General features: G+C 55.2%; 1 protein-coding gene across 3 annotated transcripts in view; it reads right to left on the bottom strand.

The window, feature by feature from the left end:
* AP2A2 (adaptor related protein complex 2 subunit alpha 2) overlaps positions 1-10,397 on the bottom strand; it is a 74,114-nt gene extending 63,717 nt beyond the window's left edge. For 2 of the 3 annotated variants that reach the window (XM_064370289.1, XM_064370290.1), the window contains exon 1: positions 10,318-10,397. In XM_064370289.1, coding sequence (XP_064226359.1) covers positions 10,318-10,384 — 67 coding nt within the window. In that variant the 5' untranslated portion in view covers positions 10,385-10,397. Of the gene's footprint in view, positions 1-6,859; positions 7,172-10,317 lie in introns of those variants that run through there. The other variant, XM_064370291.1, reaches the window with a different exon arrangement.
* Between the last annotated feature and the right edge of the window lie 4,560 nt (positions 10,398-14,957).

The raw sequence follows: 14,957 nt of genomic DNA, 5'->3' as shown, positions 1-14,957 counted from the left end.
AGACAAGTTCCCTTTGCCAACCATGCCCTGGGAAAAAGCGTGCAGAGCCAGCAGAAAGCGCTGTCTGAAATGTGGAAGCGTGGTTACATGCTCTCTGTGTCTCCAGGTCAGCCCAGCTCCTGGGGCGCCCCCGAGTCACCGGACTCGCCTCTCCCTCCTGGTGTGGGGCACCCCACTGCTTCACACTCTGCTGGGTCCTCTTCCTGGTTCCAGTCTCCAGGGCACGATTTCAAAACAGGGCTGCTTCCTACTCACGTTACGTATTCTATGCATCCTGGCCAGACCCTCACAAGCCCGGCTCGAGCACAGAGCTCTTCGTACCACACAGCCTCAGCCCCCACTTCTACGTGGGACACCCACCTGAACCCATCCACCCACCCAGAAATTCTCTTGCAACAAAACTGCTTTTCAGGGCATTTCAACCACCTCACTCTCACGCCAAAGTCAGGAAGGTTCTGAAGAAGGAACACACTGCCAGAATCAGCAAATGTGGTTTTATCATGGAAGTCTGAGACATCATGTGGCCTGGTAAAAACTGTTCATTTCTGGGTTTTCTTTGTTTTTTGCTTTTGTTTTTGAGAGAGTCTCACTTTGTCACCCAGGATGGAGTGCAGTGGCACAATCTCGACTCACTGCAACCTCTGCCTCCTGGGTTCAAGCACTTCTCCTACCTCAGCCTCCCAAGTAGCTGACACTACAGGCCTGCCCCACTACACCCAGCTGATTTCTGTATTTTTAGTAGAGATGGCATTTCACTATGTTGGCCAGGCTTGTCTTGAACTCCTGACCTCAGGTGATCCACCTGCCTCAGCTCCCACAGTGCTGGGATGACAGGCGTGATCCACTCGCCTTGGCCTCCCACAGTGCTGGGATTACATGTGTGATCCGCCCACCTCAGCCTCCCACAGTGCTGGGATTACATGTGTGATCCACCCGCCTCAGTTCCCACAGTTCTGGGATTACATGTGTGATCCGCCCGACTCAGTTCCCACAGTGCTGGGATTACAGGCGTGATCCGCCCGCCTCAGTTCCCACACTGCTGGGATGACAGGCATGATCCACCCGCCTCGGCCTCCCACAGTGCTGGGATTACATGTGTGATCCGCCCGCCTCAGTTCCCACAGTGCTGGGATTACAGGCGTGATCCGCCCGCCTCAGTTCCCACAGTGCTGGGATGACAGGTGTGAGCCGCCAGCCTCAGCCTCCAACAGTGCTGGGATTACAGGTGTGATCCGCCCGCCTCAGCTCCCACAGTGCTGAGATGACAGGTGTGAGCATCACACCCGGCCCATTTCTGCTTTCTTAAGTGAGTGTCATTCCATTTTTTTTTTAAACCGAAGCAAAAGTTATTTAACTTACTCCATCCAGCATTGGAAGCTGACAGAAAGTCATCTAACTTCTAACTCCTGAACTTGTAGTTTCAATACCGAACTCCGGTGTGACTTAAAGCAGGCCAGCTGTGAGCTGATGGGCGCTGGCAGAGAATGCCACGGGAGGAGGGACATTCCCATTCGTGCCAGGTCTGTCTTACCACACTAGGTGTGGAGGAGGAGGGACTGCGCCAGACACATTTAAGAGAAAAAAGAACGCCGGTTCAACAAGGCCACCCACGGACATGACGCGCTCCAGGGTCTCACTTGGAATTTGCCTTCCGCCCCCATCCGAGCACCTCGTGGGCCTCTACGACATCCCTTGGCCTTCCCTCTGCAACCTCCCTGCCTCCAGTCAGGAAACAACTCCCAAACACGCACCACCTGCCCACCGTGACAGCCTCCTCCCCCCGCGCACAGTCCTGAACGCAGGAGGACACAGAGAACTCAGCTCCCCACTTGTCTGCAAGCTCTTCAGGCGGAGCAGATGGGCTCTGCTTCTCTGAACCCCACATCATCTCACCTTATAGGCCCAGGTCTGCCATCACTTCTCCAAAAGCTAAGGGCAAATTCATTCCAGAATTCAGCACCGCTCAGACTGGGAGGAGGCACAGGGCTCAGACTGTGGGAGGAGGCACAGGGCACAGAGTGTGGGAGGAGGCACAGGGCACAGACTGTGGGAGGAGGCACAGGGCTCAGACTGTGGGAGGAGGCACAGGGCACAGACTGTGGGAGGAGGCACAGGGCTCAGACTGTGGGAGGAGGCACAGGGCACAGACTGTGGGAGGAGGCACAGGGCACAGACTGTGGGAGGAGGCACAGGACACAGACTGTGGGAGGAGGCACAGGGCTCAGACTGTGGGAGGAGGCACAGGGCTCAGACTGTGGGAGGAGGCACGGGGCACAGACTGTGGGAGGAGGCACGGGGCACAGACTGTGGGAGGAGGCACGGGGCTCAGACTGTGGGAGGAGGCACGGGGCACAGACTGTGGGAGGAGGCACGGGGCACAGACTGTGGGAGGAGGCACGGGGCTCAGATTGTGGTAGGAGGCACCGGGCACGGCACTGCCGCAGGTGGGGCAGTGTCCTGTAAGCACAGGCACCATCTACAGGAGACCCGAAAACATCCACAGGACGAGGGCCACGCAGAGCCTCATGGCAGCGTGGGGCCAGTGTTTTTGCCAAATGAGTTTACCGCAGACTTACAAAAAGACTTCTGGTTTTTAGAAAGGTGTAAACTGAGATTTGAGCTAAGGGAGGATGGCCCCATGCTCAAGAATCTGCAAAACAGAGTGTAGGTTCCCACGGACCCACAGCCCCTTCCGCCCAGAAGCTTGCACCACGTACTCAAACTCTTCACTCACATGAGAGCAAAATCGCCCCAAAATATCATTTTCTACACCAGACTCTGGTCTTCCCCTCTGATCTGACTTCATTTGATTTTTTTTTTTTTTTTTCAGATGGAGTTTCACTCTTATCGCCCAGGCTGGAGTGCAGTGGCACAATCTCGGCTCACCACAACCTCCACTTCCCGGGTTCAAGTAACTCTTCTGCCTCAGCCTCCCAAGTAGCTGGGATTACAGGCATTCGCCACCACGTCCGGCTAATTTTGTATTTTCAGTAGAGACGGGTTTCACCACATTGGTCAGGCTGATCTCAAACTTCTGACCTCAAGTGATCCGCCTGCCTCGGCCTCCCAAAGTGCTAGGATTACAGGTATGAGCCACCGTGCCCAGCCCTTATTTCATTTTTTTAAGGGCCAAGGAAATGCCATTTAATCCAGCCTTAATGACAGCCTTTCCAGGAACTCTTCGACTACAAAATCCTGACACAGATTGTTGCCAAAAGTAACAGAGCGAAAGTCATTTTAAGAGGAAAGAGAAGTAACAGTAAGTATCCGGCACAAAGTATGTTCATCACCAGGACCCTTCAACTTGTCATAAAAGAAAGTGATCCCAACCTTCAGAGGAGCCCGATGGAAACACTGTGACAGCAACTGAGGTGTTTCCTAGAGGCAGCGACCACTGACCGCGGCAGGAAAAACCCAACCTAGACAAGACTCACTTCCTCTCACCTCAGTAGTCCGACCCTCTCCACAGCCGCCGTTGACACACTTCCTACACTGACTTCCAAGGAACACAAATCATGCATAAGCAAAAGAAGACATGCAAGAAGAGCATTCTTTTCTCAAAGTCAGCACTTCAGGAAAGACAAAATGAGCTTTTAACTGTGAAGATTATTTAAGAAATGCAAAAGCAGACTGACCAACTCTGATTCTGACCTTCACTCTTACGCACAAAGATCACGACAGCTTTATGTTTAATTTGGGGGTTTTTTTTTGTTTTTTTTTTTTTCTTTTTGAGATGGAGTCTCACTCTGTCACCCAGCCCAGGCTGGACTGCAGTGGTTCTATCTTGGCTCACTGCAACCTACACCTCCCAGATTCAAGTGATTCTCCTGCCTCAACCTCCCGAGTAGCCAGGATTACAGGTGCTCACCACCACGCCAGCTAATTTTTTGTATTTTTAGTAGAGACGGGGTTTCACCATGTTGGCCAGACTGCTCTCAAACCCCTGACCTTGTGATCCGCCCGCCTTGGACTCCCAAAGTGCTGGGATTACAGGCATGAGCCACCACGCCCACGCTATGTTTAAGTTTTATACTGGCATTTAAGCAGAGTTTAAAATTTAGTGTTCAATTTCTCCATGTCTAATTTATAACTCCATGACTGGAATTTCACAAATAAAATTTTTTTTAACTTTAGCCATGCTGAAATACAATTCAAAGGTTATCTAATTTCAAGTTAACAGAAATGGCCAGGTATGGTGGCTCACTCCTATAATCCCAGCACTCTAGGAGGCCGAGACAGGCGGATCACTTGAGGCCAGGAGTGTGAGACCAGCCTGACCAACATGGTGAAACCCCGTCTCCACAAAAATTAGCTGGGCATGGTAGTAGGCGCCTGCAATCCCAGCTACTCAGGAGGCTGTGGCACAAGAATCACTTGAACCCAAGAGGCAGAGGTTGAAGTGAGACAAGATCGCGCCACTGCACTCCAGCCTGGGCGACAGAGCAAGACTCCATCTCAAAAAACAAGGAAAAGGAAGGCATAAACCCAAGTTTTATGCCGACCACAGGGATCGGAGTGCTGATCACTACTTTAAGTTATCCTGGACCCTGCAGCAAAACTGCATGACTCTGTTCAAGGCCACGGAAATCCACCTTCCCCATCTTGCTGGTAACAACCCTCCATTTGCTTCCCCTTCATGTGAGGACCTGGGGGGATGAAACAGAACGCCTCCGAGCATTTACATTGCACCAGCGCCACATGTAGAGAAATAAAGACGGTCATTTCCTGCCTGAAGTTGTGTTCCCGGCCGACTGGTGGGTCTCACAGCAAGGACTCATCCCTTCTTCCCTTTCCTCACAGTCAATGCTCAGTGTCTGACATCTCCAGCAGTGCTGTGTCTCCCCGACAATACTCTAGCATTGGCATGTCAACAGCAATGCATAAAGACACGCATTAGCCAAGTTACATGCGACTCTCCTCTGCAGTACATCATTTGTGTAAAAGCAAACAGAAGTTCCAAAATAACTGAAAAAATAGCAGGTAACTGTTATCCCATTTTCTCGATGGCAGTTATTTTGTTTTCTTGGTATGTTTTGCCCAATGCCAATCAATGTGCCAGCCTGAATGGACCTCGATGGGACTGTACGGAGGGAAAAAAAGCCAATCTCAAGAGATCACATACGATGTGATTCCATTTACATGACATCCTCGAGGTCACAAGATTACAGAGATGGAGAACAGAGTAGCAGTTTCAGGAGTGCGGCTACAAGAAGCTTTGTGACGATGGAACACTTCTGAATCTCACAAAGCTACAGGTGCTAAAACTGCATAGAAACTGCATAGAACCACACACACATACACATACACATACACACACACACACACACACACACACACGTGCATGTAAATCTCATAAAATCTGAATATGCCTGGTGATGTGTACCAGTGTCCGCTTCCTGGTGTTAAAAAGTGTCCTGTAGTTATACAAGATGTCCACATTAAGAAAGGTGGAGTGGGCCAGGCAAGGTGGCTCACGCCTGTAATCCCAACACTTTGGGAGGCTGAGGCGGGTGAATCACTTGAGGTCAGGGGTTTGAGACCAGCCTGGCCAACATGGTGAAACCCAGTCTCCACTAAAAATATAAAAATCAGCCAGGTGCGGTGGCAGGCGCCTGTAATCCCAGCCTCAGGAGGCTGAGGCAGGAGAATCACTTGAACCTGAAAGAGAGAGGCTACAGTGAGCCAGCCTGGGTGACAAGAGCAGGCCTCCATCTTAAAAAAAAAGGTGGGGTGAAGAATGCCAGGGATCTCCCTGTCCATTTTCTGCAACTTCCGGTAAAGCGGCAATTATTTCAAACTCAAGATTCTAAAACTGGGACTAAATAAAAGGGTTAGAATTTTTTTAATGCCAATTTTAAAAAGAAACCGTTTATTAACTCCCATCCACTGAACTCATCTTGACCAAATACAGTGGCCCTGAGTTGAAGTCCATCAGAAAGGACGAAGTTAATTTTAGTAGACATTAAGTTAGTGCAGCACCTGAGCCACAAAAGCTGCAGCTTTGAGGGGCATGGCTTGACGTAAGGCAACTTTCCAAATCTTGGAGCATATTCACCGCTGTCTATTCCAGGAGGAGTGATGCCCCAAGCCAGTCTGCTGGGAGGGATTACTCAAAGCGAAAACGGAGCATCCTCAACTCTGCCTCCACTTGCTCCCCATCCACTACCTCAGATACCTGGCACAAGGTCTTAAAAGGGAAAAACTTTTTTTGAGGCAGGGTTTCGATCTGTTGCTCAGGCTGCCCAGGCTGGAGGGCAGTGGCACAATCCTAGCTCACCGCAGCCTCAACCTCCAGGGCTCAGACAATGCTCTCACCTCAGCCCACCACTGAGTAACTGGGACCACAGGTGTGCACCACCACGCCTGGCTAATTCTTTTTCTCTTTTGTAAAGACAGGGGTCTCACTATGTTGCCCAGGCTAAAGGAGGAAAACTGAAGAAACTAGTCAGAAAGATACAAGGGAGGTGCAAATTTGGAGCTGAAACAGGCTTTCATGACACCTCAACTTGAAATCCACCCCTTCAACTGTCAGCTGAGGAAACTGAGGCTCCACAGCTAGTGGCTCCCACTCATGCAGCGGGCGAGAGGCAGAGTCAAGGTCAAGAGCCTTGGCTGCCAGCGGAGTCCTCTCTCCACAGGGCCCGACTCCTCCTATCATTCACCCTCACAACAGGCAAACAGGACACAAAAGCAGAGCTGGCCAGGGATGGGGAGGTGGGGACTCCTCTGCCTGTGACATGGAGGCCAAGTTCAGATCAGCTCAAACCCTGGCTAGCTCTCCAATCCCATCTCCAGGCACCAGCCCGCATTAATTAATTTAATACGTATACACATTAACTATTTCATGTTCCTCAAATACCTTGGGTCTTCGGCCTGAATTGCCCATTGGACAAAACCAGCCCAAGAATCACCTTCCGTATGAGGTCTTCTCTGGCTTGCTCATGTATCCATTCACTGGGCGCACCTCGAATGCCAGACACTCGCCATGAAGAGCATAGGAGGAAAAAGGTGATGAGCAAGACAGGGTCCACATCTTGCAGAGCCCACCCCAGAGGACAGCAGGGGATACAGAGCCACACTGGTGAAACACAGCACCACAAGCTGAAGACGCTACCCAGAGGAGAACAGAGCCGAGGCTGATGAGACCATCCAACAGCAACATGGGAAAGAAGAATCCCAGAAAGGGGTCATATTAAAGAGACCCGGATGCCCGGGCGGGGTGGCTCACACCTGTAATCCCAGCACTTTGGGAGGTCGATGCGGATGGATCATGTGAGGTCAGGAGTTCGAGACCAGCCTGGCCAACACGGTGAAACCCTGTCTCTACTAAAAGTACAAAAATTAGCCAGGCATGGTGGCGGGCGCCTGTAGTCCCAGCTACTCGGGAAGCTGAGGCAAGAGAATCGCTTGAACCCGAGATGGAGGTTGCAATGAGCCGAGATCACGCCACTGCACTCCAGTCTGGGCGACAGAGCAAGACTCCGTCTCAAAAATAAATAAATAAATAAAAAATCAAGAGACCTGGCTCCCCCAGCTAGGACTAAGCACCCCTTCTTCCACTAGCTCCTTCAGGAGAGGGCCATCTTATTCACTGGGCTACACTCATGGTTCCCGACTGGGGACAACTTTGCCCTAAGGGGACATCTGTCAATGCCTGGAGACACTGTTCCTTGTCATAACTGAGGCATCTGGTGCTGCTGTAAACATCCCAAGAGGCACTGAACAGTCCCCACAATAAAGGATGATCCAGCCCCAAATGTCAGCTCTGCTGAGTTGGAGGAGTCAGGTCAACACAGTCAAGTATTTAAAGAGAACAGCAGCTTCCTCTTATCCACAGGGATACGTTCCAAGGCCCTCTGTGGATGCCTGAAACTTCGGATCATACTAAATCCTATACAGACTATTTCCCACACGTACCTATGAAAAAGTTGCACGTATAGATTAGGCACAGTAAGAGATTCACAACAGCCAATAATAAAAGAGAAGTGTAATGACATACTGTGATAAGAGTTACACAAATGTGGTCTCTCTAAATATCTTATTGTACTGCACTTACCTGTTTTCAGACCACAGTCAACCAGAGGTAACTGATACCTCAGAAGGTGAAACCTCAAATAAGGGAGGCGGCTGTCCTGCGCTCACTGTGGCAGCCCCCTCCTGTCAAACGGAGCCTAGCACAGACCATATGTCCAGCAAGTAGTGACCGCTGTCTGAGGCGATGGCTTTCTATCTCACTGCCCTGCCTCATGTAACCTGCTTCAAAGACGGAAAGACAGACATCACAGCTCATTTAAGGCTGCTAAGCCTTTCTCCAAGGGGTCCCCTTAACAAGTAATACACAGGTTTACAAAATGTTTATCGGTCTCATTATGTAATGAAGGAAGAGAAAAAAACGCTACTTGCAAAAGTGCTGATCTGAGAATGTTTTTCTAAGCCTTTTTCTTTTTTTTTTGAGACAGGGTCTCACTCTGTCACCCAGGCTGGAGTACAGTGGCGCGATCTCAGCTCACTGCAGCCTGACTTCCTGGGCTCAAGTGATCCTCCTATCTCAGCCTCCCAAGTAGCTGGGACTATAGGCATGCACACAACCACGCCCAGCTAATTTTCATATTTTTTTGGTAGAGACAGGGTCTCACCACATTGCCCAGGCTGGTGTCAAACTTCTGGGCTCAAAAGATCTACCTGCCTCACCCTCCCAAAGTGCTAGGACTTCAGGTGTGAGCCACTACACCTGGCTCTACGCTTTTTTTTTTTTTTTCCTGCAGAGTGGGGGAAGGGTTAGATGGTCTTCTACCCTTCCACAGAGTGTGGCGGAACCAGACTATCCTCCTGACCCCCCCCCCAGTCTAAGGAAAAAAGGGAAGGTCACAAAAATTCCTCAAAATATAAATTAAAAATTATGAAGGTGCCATGGTTCATGCCTGTAACCCCAAAACTTTAGGAGGCCAAGGCAGGTGGATCACTCAAGCTCACGAGTTCAAGACCAGCCTGGGCAACATAGCAAGACCCCATCTCTACAAAAAACATGAGCATGAGCCAGGCGTGGTGGTGGTGCAGGCTTACAGTCCCAGCGACTCGGGAGACTGAGGTGGTAGGATCACTTGAGCCGGGGCGGTTGAGGGCACCGTGATGGCACCACTGCACTCCAGCCTGGGTGCCAGAGCAAGACCCTGTCTCAAAAAAAAAAAAAAGAAAATCATTAACTATTTGGTGCATAACAAGGAAAAAAATCAACACGCCAGACAGGAAACTAGCTTTTTTTCTCCCTTAAATATAAGGGGGCAGCCTCTGAAAGCCAAGAGGAGGTTCTGCACACAGAAGTCAAATTAATTGGTAGACGGGCGGCCCACCCTGCACCCTGCACCCTGCACCCTGCACCCCCTTCCTTCCTGGCCTGTTTCACGGTTCGGTTCCACCCCGAGGGGACACGCATGTGGCTTAGAACGGAGGTCCATGACTGGAGCAGCCAGCAGCAGCCAACCCACACCCCAACAGCAGCTCGTGTCCGGATTCCCTCCGGGAATGAGTCATTTTAATCGTCGTGGGTGAGATCTAGCCAGGGGATAATAAGCCGCCAGAACCCGGGTCACAAAACTGTTTCCTGGGAAGACACCGATTTCCAGATTTCTACTCCCAAAGCTAAAACCCATGCCGTTTTGGGAAACGCTGGGTTAAACGCTCCACTACTAGAAAGACCGAGGTGACATCATGCTGGGGAGGGGCGTCTGGGCCCGGAACCCCCTTGGTGGCGCCGCAGCCACCGCGCAGCCCAGCGACCGGGAGTGCGCATGTGGATCAAGGACCGTGCCCTGAACCCCCAGGCCCCGCACCCCCAGACCCTGGACCCAGCCCCTCACCGTGGCCTGCATCCCCAGACTCGACACCCCTAGACCCAGGGCCCCGCCCCGCGCCCTGGTCTGCACCCCCAGACTCGGCACCCCCAGACCCAGCGCCCCGCCCCGCACTCTGGCCTGCACCCCCAGACTCGACACCCCCAGACCCAGGGCCCCGCCCCGCACCCCCAGACCCAGGGCCCCGCCCCGCACCCTGGCCTGCACCCCCAGACTCGGCACCCCAAGACTCCGAGCGCCGCCCGCACCCCCAGATCCTGGACCCCACCCCGCACCCCCAGACCCAAGGCCCCGCCCCGCACCCCCAGACCTGGACCTCGCCCCGCACCCCCAGACCCTGAACGCCACCCCGCACCCCGAGACCTGGTACCCCCAGAGCCCGAGCGCCCCCGCATCCCAGCCTGCACCCCCGCTCCCAGACCGTTCCCGCCTGCGGCCCCTGCCCCGCGCCGCCCCCGCCACTCACAGTTGCGGATATCCGAGATGAAGACCGCGAGGCCCCGCATCCCATCCCCCTTGGACACGGCCGGCATCTTCCGGCGCTGGGCAGCGGCCTCGGCTGGCGGGCCCGGGCGGAGAAGCGCGGGGAGCGGGAAGCGGGGAGCTCGGTCGCCGTCACCGCCGCGGAGAAGCCGCCGGGGAGCCGCCTCACCACCGCCGCCTCAGGCTCCAAGCGCCGCTTTCTGGGCCCCCGGAAGCGCGCGCGCACGACGCCCGCACCCGCACGCACGCGCACGCACGCGAGCGGTGACGGACGGCAGCCGGGGCGTCCGTCGCGTGAGGCAGCGCGCGCGCGTCCGCGGCGCGGGAACGAGCTGGTTGAGGCAGGCGCGGGGGCGCCCCCTACGGGCGGATACCGCAGGCGGAGCCGCCGGAGCCGCGGGTTCGCGTCCCGCGCGGGAAGGGCGTGGGTCCAGGTGGGTACTCGCGTGCGCAGCGCGGCCGCCTCCGTCGTTGTTGCTGGTAGTAAAGGCAGCCAGCCCGTTCGTGGGACACTCGTGGTGGTCACTGCAAAAGGGGCGGCCACGCAGTTGCACACGTGCAGCTTCGCCCTGGGCATCGGCCCGCCTCGATCGCGCCCAGCAGGTCTCCGTTTTCCTACATTGACTAAAGGACCCGTGAGCGCTGCGCGGCAGGGCGGCTCCGCGGCCAAGGCCTTGTTTGTCCCGGGTGGGCCAGGACCGGGAGGGCGGCGCCGAAGGATGCGGGACGCGGGCGAAGGGGTTACAGCCGCGGGACAGCCTTTCACGCCAGGAAACCCTCCCCCAGCCCCGTATCCTGAGACCATAGGACTGGCTTGCCCCTCCCGCCGCCCTGAGCGTCCAGGGCCAAAGCTCTTGCGGTCCTGAGCTGGGGGCGAGGCGGGCACCGTTCCCGACCCAGCCCAGGGTCTGTGTGGCAGCCCAGGCGCCCCTCCACATCACCTGGGCCTACAGAGAAACAATCGCCCACCCCACCCCGTGATGGCGGCTGGGGGCTGCAGCCCAGTGCGGAATCCCGTCCCTCAGCGCCAGGACTTTCTGCCACTGTTTCAGGGGCCCCTTTGCTCTCCCGCCCTCTGCACAGCAGCAAGCTGGAGACCTAGGCGGGCCCCTGCGGACCCAGCGGGAGGGAGGACCTTCTGGGCCAGGCTGCAGGCTCCGTCTTAGGCCAGGAAGAGACCCCAGGGAGCCTGGAAGCAGATGGCCCTTCCCAGAGCCAGATGGCTATGAAGAGGGAGCTCCCTCCTCCTAGAGTGGGAGGATATGGGCCCTGTACCTGGAACGGGCCCAGACCCACCAGCCAGGACTGTGTCCCCACCCTGGCTCACTTCCGCAACCCCAGATGAGAGCCTAGCCCGGTGAAGCCCAGCCAGGAGGAGGGGGCAGCACCCAGGCCCCTCCCCAATGAACCGGGAGCCACACCCAGGCTCTGGGCCTCCAGAACTCCTGGGAAAAGCCAGGATCTGTGACAGACCCCAGTCGGCATGAGGCAACCAACTGCATCACTTTCCAAGACAGAGGACTTCCTGGAGGAGGCTACACCCTCCCGGGTCCCCACTTCCTGGCAGAGGAAGTGGCCCGGCCCGGCCGTTCATCCTTCAACCTGTCCCCTCCACCAAGAAGCTTCCCTCCCCTGCCCCTGACGACAAATACAGGCCATTCTGGACACAGGAGCGTCTTGTGCCACATGCGGCATCCTGTGCTGCTCCCCAGGACCATACCAGGAGTCACGAGGACCGTCCAGTAACATGCATGGGCAGAGTGTGGGCTCCGGGTGCCAGGAGGCTGGCATGCCTAGTCCAAGCTCCCGTTGGCAATGGCAGTGTAGAACACTGGGACGAGCAGACCACCGTGCCCCCCGCCAGCAGAACTGCCACTCCCAGAACAGGGCACTGCGGGGGCTGTAGGGGCCGCTCCCAGAACAGGGCATTTGGGGGGCTGTGGGGACCACCCACAGGAAGGCTTGGGCCTGGCAGGCACCACCCTCCACCCACTCAGAAGGCTCCTCCTCAGTGCCAACTCTGAGATTCCCACAGACGTCCTCCCGTCCACTCAAAAGTGTTGAGAAGTCCCAGAGGGCCCGACACGCAGCCCTGCAAAAGACTCCCCACCTCCTTCCAGCGCCGCCTCTGGAGCACTTACTCTGGTCCAGCCTTGGGTCTGAGTCCGCGTGGGTCTCCCTGACCACTGCCACTCCTCAGCTAGGGAGAGGCCAGCTTTGGGAGGGTGCGGTGCTGGGAAACAGTTTCTTTTATTGGAGAGACGGCATTTCACCATGGTGCCCAGGCTGGTCTTGAACTCCTGTAATCCCAGCATTTTGGGAGACCCAGGCAGACAGAGCTCAAGTGATCCACCTGCCCAGGACTCCCAAAGTGCCGGGATTACAGGTGCGAGCCCCTCTGCCCGGCCGATTTATTTATTTATTTATTTATTTATTTATTTATTTATTTATTTTGAAATGGAGTCTCTCTCGTCACCCAGGCTGGAGTGAAATGGTGCAATCTCAGCTCACTGCAACCTCTGCCCCCCAGGTTCAAGCAATTCTCCTGCCTCAGCCTCCCAAGTAGCTGGGATACCAGGCACGTGCCACAACCATGCCCGGCTACTTTCACCATGTGGAGATGGGATTTCACCATGTTGGCTGGTCTCGAACTCCTGACCTCAGGTGATCCACCCACCTCAGCCTCCCAGAGTGCTGGGATTACTGGCATGAGCTACCACGCCCAGCTGTTTTTTATTTTATTTTATTATTTTTTTTAGAGACAGGGTCTTTCCGTTCGTCTCCCAGGCTGGAGTGCAGTGGTACGATCATAAATCACTACAGCCTCGACCTTCTGGGCTCAAACCCTCCTCCCACCTTGACTCCCAAAATGCACACCGCCACACCTGGCTAAGTTTTTTATTTTATTTTTTTAGAGATGGGGTCTCACTATATTGTCCAGGCTGGTCTCGAACTCCTGAACTCAAGCAGTCCTCCCGCCTTGGCTTCCCAAAGTGCTGAGATTACAGGTGTGAGCCACCGTGCCCAGCCTCAATTTCATTTCTTAAGTTATTTGAACGTTTGTCATGTTTTAGCCACTCAGGGTCACAGTACTGTTCCCGAGGGCAGAGGTGGGACGAGTCGCTTTCCCCCGTCCACAGCCATGGGGAAGCCGGGTCCACAGGTGCCAGCCCGGCGTGCACATCATGAAGGGCAGACAGGCTGGGCTGGAGCTGCGGTGTGGCATGCCGTCTCGTCGCCGCAGGGTTCCCCGGCAGACAGCCCTGCGGCACCAGCTGGCCATGCCCTGAGTCTTACTGGACCTGAACCTACCAGTTTTTGTTTTGTTTTGTTTCATTTTTTGTTTTTTTGTTTTATGTTTTTTTTGAGACAGGGTCTCTCTCTTGTCACCCAGGCTGGAGTGCAGTGGCACCATCCATTGCAACCTCTGCCTCCCGGGGTCAAGCGATTCTCCAGCCTCAACCTCCCAAGTAGCTGGGATTACAGGCGCCCGCCACCACGCCCGGCTAATTTTTGTACTTTTAGTAGAGATGGGGCTTCTCCATGTTGGCCGGGCTGGTCTCGAACTCCTGACCTCAGTGATTCACCTGCCTCGGCTTCCCAGAGTGCTGGGATTATAGGCGTGAGCCACAGCACCTGGCCAAACCTATCAGTTTTACGAATGACCCAGTTTCCTTCTCATCATCTCTGGTGTAAGTCACAACGATCCTTCCAGAGGAGGGGCTGGCAGCCTGTCGCACGTGTGGCTGGGCCCTGTGCACTCACGGGAGCTCGGGGACAGTGAGGTGGCATGTTCAGACCTTGAGGCCCCCGTGATCAGATGATCACCTGCGGTCCCCAGTGGTGACATGCTCCGGGGAGGCTGTGGGAACCGACTGTCCCCTGCCGTGGATGGGTGGGAGACATGAGGGGTCCACTCAGGAACTCTGCGGTGGGTGGGTGTTTCGATAGCCAGTCCACCTGAAGAAGGAGAGGGTGAGCTCAGGCTCCTGAGCGCTCATCCCGGTGCGAGTAGGAGCTGCTGTGACCACATGTCTCCTTTCTCACCACTGCAGAGCCGGGGAATGCAGAGCCATTCACAGCTCTGCCCAGACACCACCAAGGCGGCTGCAGGGGTTGGGGGTGCAGCCTCCCCAGACGCCTGGCGGGAAAGCTGGAGTGCGGTGTGGGGCCCAGAGAACTGGCGTGAGATACATTCAATAACTGGGGACCCCAAGCCCCACTTCCCAAGAGCCCCCGCTGAGCTCAGCCCTTGACCTGGCAGAGTCAGGCCCCAGCACACCGACACCCACAGTCACAGCTGAGGGCAAGACTGGGCATCTGAGAACGGCGGGACGCTGAGTTTCTGTCAACAGACCCCACAGAACACGTACAGGATGGGTCCCGAGAGACAGACCCGGACAACGGGTGGGTCCCTTGCGGCAGCCACGGAGTCTGGTCAACTGAGCCGGCCTGGCAGCGCAGGGTCCCTCTGGCTGCTGCTGGGCCAGATTCCTGGAAACTACACGCAGAGCACCCCCTAAAACATGGTTCCAGTGCCAGAAATCCCTGGACATCATGCAGAGAAAGGAACTCAGAGGACTCAGGGACTGAAGCTGCCCAGCCTCTCTCAGGAGACCCCTC

The sequence above is a fragment of the Aotus nancymaae genome, unplaced genomic scaffold (assembly GCF_030222135.1).
Source record: "Aotus nancymaae isolate 86718 unplaced genomic scaffold, 86718_ANA_hifiasm-v0.15.2.pri h1tg000106l, whole genome shotgun sequence".
In the NCBI taxonomy this organism is placed as follows: Eukaryota; Metazoa; Chordata; class Mammalia; order Primates; family Aotidae; genus Aotus; species Aotus nancymaae.
Note: the sequence above shows the minus strand (reverse complement) of the source record. Positions and strands in the feature narration are given on the sequence as shown.